Source organism: Anser anser (assembly GCF_964211835.1).
Source record: "Anser anser genome assembly, contig: HAP1_SCAFFOLD_414, whole genome shotgun sequence".
NCBI lineage: Eukaryota > Metazoa > Chordata > Aves > Anseriformes > Anatidae > Anser > Anser anser.
In genome coordinates, this window is record NW_028153934.1 from 43,593 (window position 1) to 62,237 (window position 18,645).

At 62.6% G+C, this 18,645-nt stretch overlaps 1 protein-coding gene across 1 annotated transcript; it reads right to left on the reverse strand.

The window, feature by feature from the left end:
* Positions 1-3,066: 3,066 nt before the first annotated feature.
* On the reverse strand, positions 3,067-16,274 carry LOC310891107 (mitochondrial import receptor subunit TOM40 homolog). Its single transcript, XM_083853415.1, has 9 exons — positions 16,017-16,274; positions 15,308-15,375; positions 10,980-11,072; positions 9,929-10,030; positions 9,705-9,810; positions 7,875-7,997; positions 6,686-6,762; positions 4,583-4,685; positions 3,067-3,357 (listed from the first exon to the last, which is right to left on the reverse strand). Exons 1-9 carry the CDS (start codon positions 16,264-16,266, stop codon positions 3,218-3,220), a joined length of 1,062 nt encoding a protein of 353 aa, XP_083709541.1. The 5' UTR covers positions 16,267-16,274; the 3' UTR covers positions 3,067-3,217.
* Positions 16,275-18,645: the final 2,371 nt, after the last annotated feature.

An 18,645-nucleotide genomic window follows, 5' to 3' on the forward strand; every position in this document is an offset into this window, starting at 1 on the left:
GAACCCCAAAATTGGGGGGGTGAACCCCAAATTTATGGGGTGAGAACCTCAAAAGTGGGGGGCTGAACCCCCAAATCTGTGGGGTGAGAACCCCCAAATTTATGGGGTGAGAAACCCCAGAAGTGGGGGGCTGAACCCCAAATCTGTGGGGTGAGAACCCCCAAATTTATGGGGTGTGAACCCCCAAATGTGGGGGGTGGACCCCCACATCTGTGGGGCTGGACCCCAAAAGTAGGGGGCACGAGCCCCGAATGTTGGGGGGTGAACCCCAAATCTGTGGGGTGAGAACCCCAAAAGTGGGGGGGTGAACCCCAAAACTATGGGGCAAGAACCCCCCCCAAATATAGGGGGCTGAACCCCAAATCCATGGGGCCTGAACCCCCAAATTTTGGGGGTATGACCCCCAAACGTCAGAGGCTGGACCCTAAATTTATGGGGTAAGAACCCCTAAAAGTGGGGGGCTGAACCCCAAATCCAGGGGGTGTGAACCCCCAAATGTGGGGGGCTGGGCCCCAAATCTGTGGGGTTGGAACCCCCAAATCTATGGGGTACAAAACCCCCAAATGCGGGGGCTGAGCCCCAAAATCTATGGGGCCTGAACCCCAAATCTATGGGGTATGACCCCCCAGTTTATGGGGCCAGATCCCCAAATCTATGGGGCTGAAAACCCCAAATGTGGGGGGCTGAACCCCCAAATCCATGGGGCAGGAACCCCAAATCCTTGCCTCCGCACCCCAAAACCTATGGGGCGGATTTGGGGCACTGACCCCCCCCCAGGACCCCCCAAATCCCCCTCCCCCGATATCTGGGGGTCCCCCCACCCCAAAATCGGGGTCCCCCCCACCCCAAAACGGGTCCCCCCCGCCCCAAAACGGGGTCCCCCCACCCCAAAACCGGGGTCCCCCTAACCCCCAAACGGGTCCCCCCCCCCGCCCCAAAACGGGTCCCCCCCCCCCGCCCCAAAATGGGATCCCCCCACCCCAAAATCGGGACATCCCACCCGAAAACGGGGTCCCCCCACCCCAAAACGGGTCCCCCCCCCCAAACCCCAAAGACACACCGAGACCCCGACCCGAGGCCGCCTCCTTTATTGGGGTCCCCCCCGGGGGGGGGGGGGGGGCGCCCCCAAGTCCGTTGGGGGGGGTGGGGGGCGGGGGATGGGAAGAGCCCCTCCCCTCCCCCCCCCTCATTGCACCCCAAAATTGGACCCGTCTTGGGGGGGGGGGAGGGGCAGCGTCCTTCTTGGGGGGGGGGGACGATGAAGATGATGGCGGTGATGAAGGCGATGAAGATGAGGAAGATGAGGGTGATGAAGACGACGGTGATGAAGACGATGGTGATGAAGACGAGGGCGATGAAGATGAGGAAGATGAGGGTGATGAAGATGATGATGAAGATGAAGATGATGAAGATGACGGTGATGAAGATGATGAAGATAAAGATGAAGAAGATGACGGTGAGGAAGACGACGGTGACGATGATGGTGATGAAGACGACAACGATGAAGACGATGCCAGTGACGAAGATGACGTTGATGAAGATGACGATGAAGATGATGGTGGTGGTGGTGATGAAGATCTACGTGATGAAGGAAGAAGCCGAGGAGGAGGAAGGCGGTGGTGACGATGATGATGGTGATGAAGAGGAAGGGGAGGAGGAGGAGGAGGAGGAAGAAGGTGGCGGTGATGATGGTGATGAAGATGAAGGTGAGGAGGAGGAGGGGGAGGAAGGTGATGATGGTGACGAAGATGAAGGTGAGGAGGAGGAGGACGGTGGTGGTGGTGACGACGAAGAGGAAGATGAGGAAAACGGTGAGGAAGAGGAGGAAGAAGAGGAGGAGGAAGATGACAACGGTGGTGACAAAAGGGAGGAGGAGGAGGAAGGTGAGGAGGAGGAGGAGGAAGAGGAAGGCAACGGTGATGATGAGGAGGATGAGGATGGTGGCGGTGAGGATGAAGAGCGCGAGGACCATGGGGGCTCTTCACAGTGGTGACGGATGATGATGATGATGATGAAGACGGCTCTTCCAACCATGATGATGATGATGATGAAGATGGCCCTTCCAACTGTGACGATGATGATGATGACGATGACAATGATGATGACGATGATGATGATGATGGCTCTCCCAAGGGTGCCGATGACAACGGGGGCTCTTCGTAATGTTGATGATGAAGATGAAGATGAAGAAGATGAAGATGAAGACGGGGCTCTTCATCGAGGTGACGATGATGGCGATGGCTCTTCAATTGTGACAATAACGATGACGATGACGATGACGAAGGCTCTTCCAACGTTGACGATGACAATGGGGGCTCTTCATCACGGTGACGATGACGACGGGGCTCTTCCGGCGGTGTCAATAATGGCGGGCTCTTCATCACGTTGACTTTAATGATGACGACAATGATGATGGAGCTCTTCCAACGTTGACGATGACGGGGTTCTTCCAAAGATGACGACGACGACGATGATGAAGACGACAATGATGATGACGACGATGATGATGACGAAAATGACAATGGGGGCTCTTCATCACGGTGACGATGACGACGGGGCTCTTCCGGCGGTGACAATAATGGCGGGCTCTTCATCACGTTGACTTTAACGATCACGACGATGACGACGGAGCTCTTCCACCGGTGACGATGACGATGACGGGGCTCTTCCAACGTTGACAATGATGATGACGACAACGATGACAATGGGGATTCTTCATCACGGTGACGATGACGACGGGGCTCTTCCGGCGGTGACAATAATGGCGGGCTCTTCATCACGTTGACGATAACGATGACGACGATGACGACGGGGCTCTTCCACCGGTGACAATAATGGCGGGCTCTTCATCACGTTGACGATAACGATGACGACAATGACGACGGAGCTCTTCCACCGGTGACGATGACGGGGTTCTTCCAAAGATGACGACGACGATGATGATGAAGACGACAATGACATTGGGGGCTCTTCATCACGGTGACGATGACGACGGGGCTCTTCCACCGGTGACAATAATGGCGGGCTCTTCATCACGTTGACTTTAACGATGACGACGCTGACGACGCTGACAACGGGGCTCTTCCACCGGTGACGACGACGATGACAACGCCAAAGCCGCCGCTGAAGGCTCCCCCCGGGCGCTGGCCCCACCCACAGGCAACGGTGATGGTGACGGGAGGGGGGGCGGTGAGGATGAGGAGGAGGCCGGCGGGCTCTAGCCGATGGTGAGGCCGAAGCCGCACTGGAACTTGTTCTTGCGGTGGTTGAGGAAGGCCCCGAGGGCCAGCGTCAGGGGCAGGGGGGGCAGCTTCTTCTCCAGCACCGCCCCCACCACCCAGCTGCTGTCCACCGAGCCTGGGGACACGGGGGGACAGCGCGTCACGGGGGGGGGGGGGACGTCATGGGATGGGGTGGGGACGGGGCGGGGATGTCACAGGGGGGTATTGTAGGGGGCTTGGGGGCATCATGGGGGCGTGGGGGCATCAAGGGGGGCTTAGGGGCATCATGGGGGGGTTGGGGGCATCATGGGGGGCTTGGGGGGGCATCAAGGGGGGCTTGGGGATATCATGGGGGGTGTGGGGGCATCATGGGGGGCTTGGGGGAGGCATCAAGGGGGGCGTGGGGGCATCATGGGGGGCTTGGGGGCATCATGGGGGGCTTGGGGGGGCATCAAGGGGGGCGTGGGGGCATCAAGGGGGGCATGGGGGCATCATGGGGGGCTTGGGGGGGCATCAAGGGGGGCGTGGGGGCATCAAGGGGGGCTTGGGGGGGCATCAAAGGGGGCGTGGGGGCATCATGGGGGGCATCAAGGGGGGGTTGGGGACATCATGAGGGGGTTGGGGGGGCATCAAGGGGGGCTTGGGGACATCATGGGGGGCATCATGGGGGCTTGGGGGGGGCATCAAGGGGGGCTTGGGGGCATCATGGGGGGCTTGGGGACATCATGGGGGGCATCAAGGGGGGTGTGGGGGCATCATGGGGGGGTTGGGGGCATCAAGGGGGGCGTGGGGGCATCATGGGGGGGTTGGGGACATCACAGGGGGCTTGGGGGGCATCAAGGGGGGCATCAAGGGGGGCGTGGGGGCATCATGGGGGGGTTGGGGTCATCATGGGGGTTGTGGGGGCATCATGGGGGGCTTGGGGGGGCATCAAGGGGGGCATAGGGGCATCATGGGGGGCTTGGGGACATCATGGGGGGCATCAAGGGGGGGTTGGGGGCATCATGGGGGGCTTGGGGGCATCATGGGGGGGTTGGGGGCATCATGGGGGGCGTGGGGGCATCATGGGGGGGTTGGGGGCATCATGGGGGGGCATCAAGGGGGGCGTGGGGGCATCATGGGGGGGCATCAAGGGGGGCGTGGGGGCATCAAGGGGGCTTGGGGGGGCATCAAGGGGGGCGTGGGGGCATCAAGGGGGGGTTGGGGACATCATGGGGGGCATCAAGGGGGGCGTGGGGTCACCACGGGGGGCTTTGGGGTCGGACATGGGGACATGGGGACACCACGGGGGGTTACGGGGCCACGGGGCCACGTCGGGGCCGTTTTGGGGCCGTTTGGGGGCATTTTGGGGCCGTTCCCACCTCGGAAGGTGAGGTGGGCGCGGGGCAGCTCCAGCTGGTAGCCGAAGGCCACGCTCGAGTCCTGCAGCCGCGGGCTGGCCTCCAGCTCCACCCCCACCTGCACCTGGGGACCCAAAACCGGCCCTTTTCACCCCAAAAAAGCACCCGGGGATCCCAAAGGGAACCAGGGCCCCGAAACGGGACCCGGGGACCCCAAAAAGGACCCCAAAAAGGGACGCAAATGGCCCCAGGGAGCCTCCAGCTCCACCTCTACCTGCACCTGGACACCCAAAACCGGCCCTTTTCACCCCAAAAAAGCACCCGGGGACCCCAAAGGGACCCAGGACCCCGAAACGGGACCCAGAGACCCCAAAACAGGACCCGGAGACCCCAAAAAGGGACCCCAAAAAGGACCCCAAATGGCCCCAGGGACCCTGCAGCTCCACCCCCGCCTGCACCTGGGGACCCAAAACCGGCCCTTTTCACCCCAAAAATGGCCCTTTTCACCCCAAAAAGGGACCCCGGACCCCAAAGGGAACCAGGGCCCCGAAACGGGACCCGGGGATCCCAAAAAGGGACCCCAAAAAGGGACCCCAAATGGCCCCAGGGAGCCTCCAGCTCCACCTCTACCTGCACCTGGAGACCCAAAAATGGCCCTTTTCACCCCAAAAAAGCACCCGGGGACCCCAAAGGGACCCAGGACCCCGAAACGGGACCCAGAGACCCCAAAACAGGACCCGGAGACCCCAAAAAGGGACCCCAAAAAGGACCCCAAAAAGGACCCCAAATGGCCCCAGGGAGCCTCCAGCTCCACCCCCACCTGCACCTGGGGACCCAAAACCGGCCCTTTTCACCCCAAAATGGCCCTTTTCACCCCAAAACTGGCCCTTTTCACCCCAAAACTGGCCCTTTCCACCCCAAAACTGGCCCTTTTCACCCCAAAAATGGCCCTTTTCACCCCAAAACCGCCCCTTTTCACCCCAAAATAGTACCCGGGGACCCCCAAATTTGCCCCAAACCCACAGATTTCCCCCCAAACCCCCCCCCAGATCCCAATTTGCCCAACCCCCCTGATTTCCCCCAACCCTCCCAGCCCCCCCTTCCCCCCACTTTGCCCAAAACCCCCCTTTTTCCCCCCAAAACTCTAAACCCCTCTTTTTTCCCCAAAACCCCTCCAAACCCCCCTTTTTTCCCCAAAAACCCCCAAATCCCCCTTTTTCCACCCAAACCCCAACCCCCCATTTCCCCCCAACCCCCCCAGCCCCCCCAGCCCCCCCTTCCCCCCGATTTGCCCAAAATCCCCCTTTTTTCCCCCAAAACCCCCAACCCCCTTTTTTCCCCCCTAAACCCCCTTTTTTCCCCCCAAACCCTAAACCCCCCTTTGTTCCCCCAAAACCCCCAAACCCCCCTTTTTTCCCCCAAACTTCAACCCCCCCGATTTCTGCCAACCCCCCCCACCCCCCGCTTTGCCCAAAATCCCCTTTTTCCCCCAAAACCCCAATCCCCCTTTTTTCCCCCCAACCCCCTTTTTTCCCCCTAAAAACCCCCGTTTCCCCCCAAATCCCCCTTTTTCCCTCCCAAACCCCAACCCCCCATTTCCCCCCAACCCCCCCAGACCCCCCCAGCCCCCCCTTCCCCCCGCTTTGCCCAAAATCCCCCTTTTTCCCCCCAAAACCCAACCCCCCTTTTTTTCCCCCAACCCCCCCTTTTTCCCCCCAAACCCCAAACCCCCTTTTTTCCCCCAAAACCCCCAAATCCCCCTTTTTCCCCCCAACCCCCCACTTCCCCCCAACCCCCCCAGCCCCCCTCTTTGCCCAAAATCCCCCTTTTTTCCCCCAAAACCCCAAACCCCCTTTTTTCCCCCAAACCCCCTTTTTCCCCCCAAACCCCAACCCCCCACTTCCCCCCAACCCCCCCAGCCCCCCTCTTTGCCCAAAATCCCCCTTTTTTCCCCCAAACCCCCTTTTTCCCCCCCAAACCCCCTTTTTCCCCCCCAAACCCCTTTTTTCCCCCCAAACCCCCCTTTTTCCCCCCAACCCCCACCCCCCCACTTTCCCCCAACCCCCCCGCCCCCCCCCGCCCCCCTCTTTGCCCAAAATCCCCGTTTTTCGCCCCGAAGCGCACCTGCTCGTTGGCGCGGTGGTAGTACGTGGCGTGGGCGCCCGCCTGCCCCAGCGTCACCGTCCCGATCCACTGCGGGGCTGCCCGGAGGCTCCCGTAAGCCCCGCCCCCAACAAGCCACGCCCCTCCCGTAAGCTCCGCCCCCGATAACCCCCACCCAATAAGCCCTGCCCCCTCCCAGAACCCACACCCGATAAGCCCCGCCCCTTCACAAGCCCCGCCCCTCCCATAAGCCCCGCCCCAACAATCCACACCCAATAAGCCCCGCCCCCTCCCATAACCCACACCCAATAAGCCCCGCCCCCTCCACAAGCCCCGCCCCCTTCCGATAACCCCCACCCAATAAGCCCTGCCCCCCATAACCCACACCCGATAAGCCCCCCCCACAAGCTCCACCCCTCCCTTAAGCCCCGCCCCCATAACCCCTGCCCAATAAGCCCCGCCCCCTCGATAATCCACACCGGATAAGCCCCTCCTCCTCTAAGCCCCGCCCAAGCCCCGCCCCTCCCTTAAGCCCCGCCCCCTCGATAGCCCACACCGATAAGCCCCGCCCCCTCCCATAACCCCCACCCGATAAACCCCGCCCCCTCCGATAAGCCCAGCCCCTCCCTGAAGCCCCGCCCACCAACAATCCACACCTGATAAGCCCCGCCCCCTCCCTTAAGCCCCGCCCCTTCCCATAACCCACACCCGATAAGCCCCGCCCCCCTTAAGCCCCGCCCACCAATAACCCACACCCAATAAGCCCCGCCCCCAATACCCCACACCCAATACGCCACACACCGATAAGCCCCGCCCCCTTAAGCCCCGCCCCTTCCCTTAAGCCCCGCCCACCAATAACCCACACCCGATAAGCCCCGCCCCTCCGATAACCCGCACCAATAATCCCCGCCCCCTCCCTTAAGCCCCGCCCCTCCGATACCCCACACCCCACAAGCCCCGCCCCCTCCGATAACCCACACCAATAAGCCCCGCCCCCTTAAGCCCCGCCCACCAATAACCCACACCCAATAAGCCACGCCCCCCGATACCCCACACCCAATAAGCCACACACCGATAAGCCCCGCCCCCTTAAGCCCCGCCCCTCCGATACCCCACACCCCACAAGCCCCGCCCCCTCCGATAACCCACGCCAATAAGCCCCGCCCCCTTAAGCCCCGCCCAAGGAGGGGAGGGGCCGAGGGGGCGGTACCCGTGTAGCGCCCGGCCAATGAGAGCACGGCGCCCTCCTCCCCGGGGCGGCGGTGGTAGACAAGCTCCGCCCCCAGCGCCAGCGCCGGGGTCACGCTCTGCAGGTAGTGGGCTACCAGGATCCCTGGGGGGGCCACCGGGTTTGGGGGGTCGTTACGGGGTCGTTACGGGGTCGTTACAGGGTCGTTATGGGGTCACGGGGGTTATGGGGTCACGGGGGGGTTATGGGGTCCCGGGGGGGGCGGGGTTATGGGGTGGGAGCGCCGGGGTCAGGCTCGGCGGGGGGTGGGCTACCAGGATCCCTGGGGGGGCCACTGGGTTTATGGGGTCAGTTATAGGGTCGGGGGGGATTATGGGGTCACGGGGGGGTTATGGGGTCACGGGGGGGTTATGGGGTCACGGGGGGGTGCGGGGTTATGGGGTGGGAGTGCCGGGGTCACGCTCTGCAGGTAGTGGGCTACCAGGATCCCTGGGGGGGCCACCGAGTTTACGGGGTTGTTATGGGGTCACGGGGGTTATGGGGTCACGGGGGGGTTATGGGGTTGCAGGGGGGGCGGGGTTATGGGGTGGGAGCCCCAGGGTCAGGCTCGGCGGGGGGCGGGCTACCAGGATCCCTGGGGGGCCATCGAGTTTGGGGGGTCATTATGGGGTCGTTACGGGGTCGTTACGGGGTCGTTATGGGGTCAGGGGGGTTATGGGGTCACGGGGGGGTTATGAGGTCACGGGGGGGCGGGGTTATGGGGTGGGAGCGCTGGGGTCAGGCTCAGTGCGGGGTGGGCTACCAAGATCCCTGGGGGGGCCACCGGGTTTGGGGGGTCGTTACGGGGTTGTTATGGGATCACGGGGGTTATGGGGTCACGGGGGGGTTATGGGGTCCTGGGGGGGGCGGGGTTATGGGGTGGGAGCCCCAGGGTCAGGCTCGGCGGGGGGTGGGCTACCAGGATCCCTGGGGGGGCCACCGGGTTTGTGGGGTCGTTATGGGGTCGTTATGGGGTTATGGGGTCACGGGGGGGTCATGGGGTCGTGGGGGGATCATGGGGTCACGGGGGGTGTGGTTATGGGGCGGGAGCCCCGACCCCACAAATTTCGGCCCCCCCAATCCCATAAATTTCGTGCCCCGACCCCGCAACCTCCGACCCCCGACCCCATAAATTTTGGGGCCCCGACCCCACAGATTTTGAGACCTCCCCTTTTGGGGTCTCCCCTTTTGGGGTCCCCTTTTAGGATCACCCTTTTAGGGTCACCCTTTTAGGATCTCCCCTTCTAGGGTCTCCCCCTTTTGGGGTCTCCCTTTTAGGATCTCCCCCTTTTAGGATCTCCCTTTTGGGATTTCCCCCTTTTGGGGTCTCCTTTTTAGGATTTCCCCCTTTTAGGGTCTGGCCCTTTTGGGGTCTCCCCTTTTAGGATCTCCCCTTTTAGGGTCTCCCCTTTTGGGATTTCCCCCTTTTAGGGTCTCCCCTTTTAGGGTCCCCCCCTTTTGGGATCTCCCCTTTTAGGATTTCCCCTTTTAGGGTCTCCCCTTTTAGGGTCTCCCTTTTTAGGATCTCCCTTTTTGGGGTTTGCCCCTTATGGGGTCTCCCTTTTATGATTTCCCCTTTTTAGGATCTCCCCTTTTAGGATCTCCCCTTTTAGGATCACCCTTTTGGGATTTCCCCCTTTTTAGGATCTCCCCTTTTAGGGTCTCCCCTTTTAGGGTCACCCTTTTGGGATTTCCCCCTTTTAAGGTCTCCCCTTTTAGGGTCTCCCCTTTTAGGGTCTCTTTTAGGATCACCCTTTTAGGGTCTCCCTTTTAGGATCTCCCCTTTTAGGGTCCCCCCTTTCGGGGCCTCACCTGAGCCCACCAGGATATCGGGGTTGCCCAGCGTGAGGGCGGCGGTGAAGTCGGCCCCGCGGTACTCGCCGTCCAGCTGCCAGTTGACGAACTTGGCCTGCTGCGTCTGCGGGGACCCCCAAAAACCCCCGAATTCACCCCAAAACCCACCGAAAGGGCCGGGACCCCCCCGGTTTCGGGGCCGACCCTATAAAAACGGTTATAGGGCGGCCCTACAAACGCACCTGGAAGGCCAGCTTGGAGCGCAGGCGCGGCGCCAGCTGGTGCAGGACCTGGGCGTTGAGGCTGCCGCTGCTGTCCATGTCCCCCACCAGCACCGGGAAGGCCTGCGGGGGTTTGTGGGGTTTTTGTAGGGTTTTTGTAGGATTTTTATAGGATTTCGGGGTTTTGGGGCGGTTCAAGGGGGTTTTCGGGTGGGATTAAGGAGGATTTGGGGGGTTTTAGGGGGGGTGGTCGCTGCTGTCCATGTCCCACACCAGCACCGGGAAGGCCTGCGGGGGTTTATAGGGTTTTTGTAGGGTCCTTATAGGATTTTTATAGGATTTTTATAGGATTTCGAGGTTTTGGGGGGGTTCAAGGGGGTTTTCAGGTGGGATCAAGGAGGATTCGGGGGGTTTTAGGGGAGACAGTCGCTGCTGTCCACGTCCCCCACCAGCACCAGGAAGGCCTGCGGGGGTTTATAGGGTCTTTGTAGGGTTTTTGTAGGGTTTTTGTAGGGTTTTTGTAGGATTTTGGGGTTTTGGGGGGGTTCAAGGGGGTTTTCGGGTGGGATCAAGGAGGATTCGGGGAGTTTTAGGGGAGGCGGTCGCTGCTGTCCACGTCCCCCACCAGCACCGGGAAGGCCTGTGGGGTTTTATAGGGCTTTTGTAGGATTTCGGTTTTTTGGGGGGGGGTTGGGGGGATTTGGGGCGAGTTTGGGGTGAATGACAGGAGTTTTAGGGGAGACGATTCAGGGGGGACAGCAGCTTCCATCCGTGTCCCCCACCAGCACCGGGAACACCCTGGGGGTTTTTATAGGGCTTTTATAGGATTTTGGGATTTTTATGGGGTTTTAGGATTTTTATGCTTTTTTTTTTTAACCTCCAAAAACCCCCAAATCCCCCAATCACCCCCAAATCCCCCATTACCTCCCAAAACCCCAAAATCTCTCAATTACCCCCAAATCCCCCCAAAACCCCAACCCCCCCTGCCCCACCATTCCCCCCCATTCCCCCCAAAAAACCCAAACCCCCCAAAATGCCCCAAAGCCACCCAAAAGGCCCCGATCCCACTGACCTCAGTGGGGCTCAGCTGCTGGGTGCCCACGTAGGTGGCCCCGAAGTGGTACCCGGAGTCGCCCACGGTGCTCAGCGCCACCGTGTGGTTCACCTGCGGCCCCAAAACCCCGATGTTTAGCCCCAAAACGTGGCATCGGGCCCCGAAACCCCACACTGGGCCCGAAACCCCGAATTTGGGCTCCAAAAGTCCCATTTTTGGCCCCAAAACGCAGCATTAGGCCCCAAAACCCCACGGTTTGGCCCCGAAGACCTGCAGTTTGGCCACAAAAATCCCATTTTGGGTCCCCAAAAATCCCCTATTAGACCGCAAAATGCGGCATTGGGCCCTAATGGGTCCTAAAAATCCCATTTTAGGTCCCAAAACCCTGCTGTTTGGCCCCAAAACGCAGTGTCGGGCCCCGAAACCCCGCACTGGGCCCAAAACCCCGTGTTGGGCCCCAGAAGTCCCATTTTTGGCACCAAAACGCAGCATTAGGCCCCAAAATCCCGCAGTTTGGGCCCAAAAATGCTGTATTAGACCCCAAAAGGTGGAGATGGGCCCCAAAAATCCCATTTTGGGCCCCAAAACGTGGAATTGGGCCCTAAAAATCCCATGTTAAACCCGAAATCTCAGTCCTGGGCCCCAAAACGCAACATTAGGCCCCAAAACCCAATAGTTTAGGCCCAAAACCCTACAGTTCGGCCTCAAAATCCCATTTTGGGCCCCAAAACGCAGCATTAGGCCCCAAAACCCCACAGTTTGGCCCCAAAGCCCCGCAGTTTGGCCACAAAAATCCCATTTTGGGTCCCCAAAAAATCCCCTATTAGACCACAAAATGCGGCATTGGGCCCTAATGGGTCCTAAAAATCCCATTTTAGGTCCCAAAACCCTGCTGTTTGGCCCCAAAACGCAGTGTCGGGCCCCGAAACCCCGCACTGGGCCCAAAACCCCGCGTTGGGCCCCAGAAGTCCCATTTTTGGCACCAAAACGCAGCATTAGGCCCCAAAATCCCGCAGTTTGGGCCCAAAAATGCTGTATTAGACCCCAAAAGGTGGAGATGGGCCCCAAAAATCCCATTTTGGGCCCCAAAACGTGGAATTGGGCCCTAAAAATCCCATGTTAAACCCGAAATCTCAGTCCTGGGCCCCAAAACGCAACATTAGGCCCCAAAACCCAATAGTTTAGGCCCAAAACCCTACAGTTCGGCCTCAAAATCCCATTTTGGGCCCCAAAACGCAGCATTAGGCCCCAAAACCCCACAGTTTGGCCCCAAAGCCCCGCAGTTTGGCCACAAAAATCCCATTTTGGGTCCCCAAAAAATCCCCTATTAGACCACAAAATGCGGCATTGGGCCCTAATGGGTCCTAAAAATCCCATTTTAGGTCCCAAAACCCTGCTGTTTGGCCCCAAAACGCAGTGTCGGGCCCCGAAACCCCGCACTGGGCCCAAAACCCCGCGTTGGGCCCCAGAAGTCCCATTTTTGGCACCAAAACGCAGCATTAGGCCCCAAAATCCCGCAGTTTGGGCCCAAAAATGCTGTATTAGACCCCAAAAGGTGGAGATGGGCCCCAAAAATCCCATTTTGGGCCCCAAAACGTGGAATTGGGCCCTAAAAATCCCATGTTAAACCCGAAATCTCAGTCCTGGGCCCCAAAACGCAACATTAGGCCCCCAAACCCCATAGTTTAGCCCCAAAACCCTACAGTTTGGCCCCCAAAATCCCATTTTGGGACCCCCAAAATTCCGTATTAGACCCCAAAATGTGGCGTTGGGCCCTAAAAATCCCGTTTTGGGCCCTAAAACCCCACAGTTTGGCCCCAAAATGTGATGTCGGGCCCCAAAACCCCGCATTGGACCCGAAATCCCATGTTGGGCCCCAAAACCCCACAGTTTGGCCCCAAAATGTGAAGTTGGGCCCTAAAAATCCCATTTTGAGCCCCAAAACAGGGCGTTGGGCCCCGAAACCCCGCACCGGGCCCAAAACCCCACGTTGGGCCCCCAAAATCCCATTATGCGCCCCAAAACTCCTGTTTTGGGACCCAAAACATGGCATTAGGCCCCCAAGCCCCACATTTTGGCCCCCAAAATCCCATTTTGGGCCCCCAAAAAATCCCCTATTAGACCCCAAAACGCAGCATTGGCCACAAAAATCCCACACTGGACCCCAAATCCCAGTGTTGGTCCCCAAAACGCGGCGCTGAGCCCTAAAATCCCGTTAGGCCCCAAAACCCCGTGTTGGGCCTCAAAAGTCTCATTTTTGGCCCCAAAATGGAGCGTTAGGCCCCAAAACCCCACAGTTTGGCCCCAAAACCCCACAGTTTGGGCCCTAAACAATCCCTTACTAGACTCCAAAATGCGGAGTTGGGCCCCAAAAATCCCGTTCTGGCAGCAAAACCCCACAGTTTGGCCCCCAAAATCCCATTTTGGGCCCCCAAAATCCCATATTAGACCCCAAAATGTGGCATTGGGTCCTAAAAATCCCATTTTCGGTCCCAAAATCCCACAGTTCGGCACCAAAACGCGGCGCTGGGCCTCCCAAAACCCCACGCTGGGCCCCAAAAATCCCCTTTTGGGCCCCAAAACCCCACTGTTTGGCCCCAAAACGCAGCGTCGGGCCCCGAAACCCCACACTGGGCCCAAAACCCCACAGTAGGCCCCCAAAATCCCATTTTTTGACCCAAAACATGGCATTAGGCCCCAAAACCCCACAGTTTGGCCCCGGGGCCCCAAAGCTTGGCCCCAAAAATCCCATTTTGGGCCTCCAAAAATCCCATTTTAAACCCCAAAACGTGGAGTTGGGCCCCAAAAATCCCATTCTGGGCCCCCCAAAAATCCCATATTAGGCCCCAAAATGTGGCGTTGGGCCCCCAAAATCCCATTTTGGGCCCCAAAACAAAGCATTGGGCCCCCAAACCCCACAGTTTGGCCACAAAAATCCCATTTTGGGCCCCCAAAAATCCCTTATTAGACCCCAAAATGCGGAGTTGGGCCCAAAAAATCCCATTTTGGGCCCCAAAACCCCACAGTTTGTCCCCAAAACCCCGCATTGGGCCCTAAAATCCCATTTGGCCCCAAAAATCCCATTCTGGCAGCAAAACCCCCCAGTTGGGCCCCCAAAATCCCGTATTAGACCCCAAAACGTGGCATTGGCTCCTAAAAAATCCCATTTTGGGCCCCAAAACCCCGCTGTTCGGCCCCAAACCGTGGCGTTGGCCCCCAAAGCCCCCGCCGCACCCCAAATCCTCCCGTTTCACCCCAAAACCCCCTGCCCCCCCCCGCCTCTATGGCCCCGCACCCCCTGCCCCCCAAGTACCCCCCAAGCGCCCCCAGCCCCCCAGGTGCCCCCCAAGTGCCCCCAGCCCCCCAAGTCCCTCCCCAGCCCCCCAAGTGCCCCCCAAGCGCCATCCCCAGCCCCCCAAGCACCCCCCCGTGCCCCCCAAGTGCCCCCAGCCCCCCAAGTCCCTCCGCAGCCCCCCAAGTCGCCCCCAAGCGCCCCCCAAGACCCCCCCAGTGCCCCCCAAGTCCCATCCCCAGCCCCCCAAGTGCCCCCCAAGCACCCCCCTGTGCCCCCCAAGTGCCCCCTAAGTCCCTCCCAGCCCCCCAAACACCCCCCCGTGCCCCCCAAGTCCCTCCCCTGCCCCCCAAGCACCCCCCCTCCCCCCCAAGTCCTTCCAGCCCCCCAAGTCCCCTCCTACCCCCCAAGTGCCCCCAGCCCCCCAAGTGCCCCCCAAGTCCTTCCAGCCCCCCAAGTCCCATCCCCAGCCCCCCAACTGTCCCCCAAATCCCTCCCCTGCCCAAGCGCCCCCCCTGCCCCCCAAGTACCCCCCTGCCCCCCAAGTCCCTCGCAGCCCCCCAAGTGCCCCCCAAGTCCCATCCCCAGCCCCCCAAGTGCCCCCCTACCCCCCAAGTCCCCTCTAGCCCCAAGTGCCCCCCCAAGTCCCTCCCAGCCCCACAAGTGCCCCCCAAGTCCCCTCCTGCCCCCCAAGTGCCCCCCAAGTGCCCCCCAAGTCCCTCCCCTGCCCCTCAAGCGCCCCCCCTGCACCCCCCAAGTACCCCCCTGCCCCCCAAGTCCCTCCCCAGCCCCCCAGGTGCCCCCCAAGTCCCATCCCCAGCCCCCCAAGCACCCCCCCGTGCCCCCCAAGTGCCCCCTAAGTCCCTCCCAGCCCTCCAAGTGCCCAAGCGCCCCCCACGTACCCCCCAAGTCCCATCCCCAGCCCCCCAAGTGCCCCCCAAGCGCCCCCCACGTACCCCCCAAGTCCCTCCCCTACCACCAACCGACCCCAAGTCCCTCCCCTGCCCCCCAAGTCCCATCCCCAGCCCCCCAAGCGCCCCCCCGCGCCCCCCACCTGGAAGTGGTTGCTGAGCCCCTTGTTGACGCTCAGCTTCACGCCCTCCATCTGCACCGGGAACAGCTCTGGGGGGGCAACGGGGACCCCAAAGTGGGCACGGGGGGGGCGGGGGGCGCCCCACGGCCACTTGGGGGGCAGGAGCAATCCGTGGGGCGCCCCACAGCCACTTATGGGGCAGGAGCAATCTGTGGGGCGCCCCCCAAGCACTTATGGGGCAGGAGCAATCTGTGGGGTGCCCCACGGCCACTTATGGGGCAGGAGCAATCTGTGGGGCGCCCCACGGCCACTTATGGGGCAGGAGCAATCCGTGGGGCGCCCCACAGCCACTTATGGGGCAGGAGCAATCTGTGGGGCGCCCCCCAAGCACTTATGGGGCAGGAGCAATCCGTGGGGCGCCCCACGGCCACTTATGGGGCAGGAGCAATCCGTGGGGCGCCCCCCCAGCACTTATGGGGCAGGAGCAATCCGTGGGGCGCCCCCCCAGCACTTATGGGGCAGGAGCAATCCGTGGGGCGCCCCACGGCCACTTATGGGGCAGGAGCAATCTGTGGGGCGCCCCCCAAGCACTTATGGGGCAGGAGCAATCCGTGGGGCGCCCCCCCAGCACTTGTGGGGCAGGAGCAATCTGTGGGGCGCCCCCCCAGCACTTGTGGGGCAGGAGCAGTCTGTGGGGCGCCCCCCAAGCACTTGTGGGGCGCGCACTCACCCTTGCAGCGCCGGTGGCACTCCTCGAAGGCCCCCGGGTTGGGCAGGGCCCCCCCGGCCCCGGGGGGCTCCCCGTGGGGGGGGGAATTTGGGGGGGGGGGTTGGGGGGCGGCGGCGGGGGGGGGAGGGGCCCCGGCCGCCCCTCCCCCCCCCCCCGGGGTGCCGGGGGGGAAGCCGGGGGGGAGGGGCGGCAGCAGCCCCACGGCGGGGGGGGGCGGCGGGGGGGAGCCGGCGGCCACCACGTTGCCCATGGCGGGGGCTGGGGGGGGGGAGGAGGGCACGTAAGGGGGGGGCCCGGCCCCATAAGCGACCCCCCCCAGCCCCATAAGTAGACCTCCAGCCCCCCAAGTGGATCCCCAGCCCCATAAGTGGGGGCCCAGCCCCATAAGTGGCCCCCCCCAGCCCCATAAGTAGATCTCCAGCCCCATAAGTCGATCCCCGGACCCATAAGTGACCCCCAGCCCCATAAGTGGGGCCCGGACCCCTAAGTTGATCCCCAGCCCCATAAGTAGACCCTGAGCCCCCCAAGTGGACCCCCCAGCCCCATAAGTGGACCCCCGGACCCATAAGTGGACCCCCAAGGCTCCCCCAGCCCCATAAGTGGGCCCCCCCAGCCCCATAAGTAGATCCCCAGCCCCATAAGTACATCCTCAACCCCCCAAGTGGACCCCCCAGCCCCACAAGTGGACCCCAAAATGGCCCCCCAGCCCCATAAGTGGACCCTGAGCCCCCCAAGTGGACCCCCAGCCCCATAAGTGGATTCTGAGCCCCCCAAGGGAATCACCCAGCCCCATAACTGGACCCCCCGGCCCCATAAGTAGATCCCCCAGCCCCATAAGTGGACCCCCAGCCCCATAAGTAGATCCCCCAGCCCCATAAGTAGACCCCCAGACCCATAAGTAGATCCCCCAGCCCCATAAATGGACCCCCAGCCCCATAAGTGGGGGCCCAGCCCCCCAAGTGGACCCCCCAGCCCCATAAGTAGGCCCTCAACCCCCCAAGTGGACCCCCCCAGCCCCACAAGTGGACCCCAAAATGGCCCCCCAGCCCCATAAGTGGACCCTGAGCCCCCCAAGTGGCCCCCCGGACCCATAAGTGGACCCCCAGCCCCATAAGTGGCCCCCCAAGGCTCCCCCAGCCCTGTAAGTGGACCCCCCCCAGCCCCATAACTGACCCCCAGCCCCATAAGTGGCCCCCGGCCCCATAAGTAGACCCCCAAGTGATCCCCCAGCCCCCCAAGTTGCCCCCCCCAGCCCCCCAAGTGCCCCCAAAGACACCCCCCCCCCGGCCCCATAAGTGCCCCCCAGGCCCACAGCCACCCCCAGAGCCCCATAGCCCCCCCCATAACCCCCCCCAGCCCCATAAGAACCCCCAAAGCCCCCCTCCAGCCCCACAGCTGCCCCATAACCCCCCCCCCAGCCCCATAAGAGCCCCCCCAGCGCCCCATAACCCCCCCTCCGGCCCCCCAAGTGCCCCCCCCACCCCATAACTGTGCCCCCAGCCCTACAAGTGCCCGCCCAAAGACCCCACCTACCCCATAAGTGCCCCCCAAACGCCCCCCAAGTGCCCCCCGCAGCCCCATAACCGCCCCCCAAAGACCCCCCCCGGCCCCATAACTGCCCCACAGCCCCCCAATTCCCCCCCCCAGCCCCTCTATTGCCCCCCCAGCCCCAAAACCGCCCCCCAAAGACCCCCCCCGGCCCCATAAGCACCCCCCAGCCCCCCAATTGCCCCTCCAGCCCCCCCCCAAACCGCCCCCCCACCCCCCAACTGCCCCCCCGCCCCCCAACTGCCCCCCCACCCCCCCAATTGCCCCCCCACCCCATAATTGCCCCCCCCACCCCCAAAACCGCCCCCCAAAGACCCCCCCCGGCCCCATAAGTGCCCCCCCAACCCATAATTGCTCCCCCCAGCCCCAAAACCGCCCCCCAAAGACCCCCCCCAGCCCCATAACCGCCCCCAAACCCCATAACCCCCCCCCGCAGCCCCATAACTGCCCCCCAAAGACCCCCCCGCCCCCCAACTGTCCCCCCAGCCCCCCAATTGCCCCCAGAGCCCCCCCCAACCGCCCCCCCACCCCATAATTGCCCCCCCCAGCCCCATAACCGCCCCCCAAAGAACCCCCCCCGGCCCCATAACCCCCCCCAGTCCCCCCCCCCGGCCCCATAAGTGCCCCCCAGCCCCCCAATTGCCCCCAGAGCCCCCCCCAACCGCCCCCCCACCCCATAATTGCCCCCCCACCCCATAATTGCCCCCCCCAGCCCCATAACCGCCCCCCAAAGACCCCCCCCGGCCCCATAACCCCCCCCAGCCCGCTCCCCGGCCCCATAAGAGCCCCCCCAGCCCCCCAATTCCCCCCCCCAGCCCCCCAACCGCCACCCCCACCCCATAATTGCCCCCCCCACCCCCATAACCCCCCCCAGTCCCCCCCCGGCCCCATAAGAGCCCCCCCAACCCCCCCCCCCCCCCATATTTCCCCCCCCTTCCCCCCCCCGTTTTCCCCCCTCCCCCCCCTTCCCGCCCACCCCCGGAGCCCCCCCGTCACGTGACCCCCCCACGTGACCCCGACCCCTCCCCACGTGACCCCAAGCCCCCCAAATCCCCCCCCCACGTGCCCCCCCCCCCCGCTC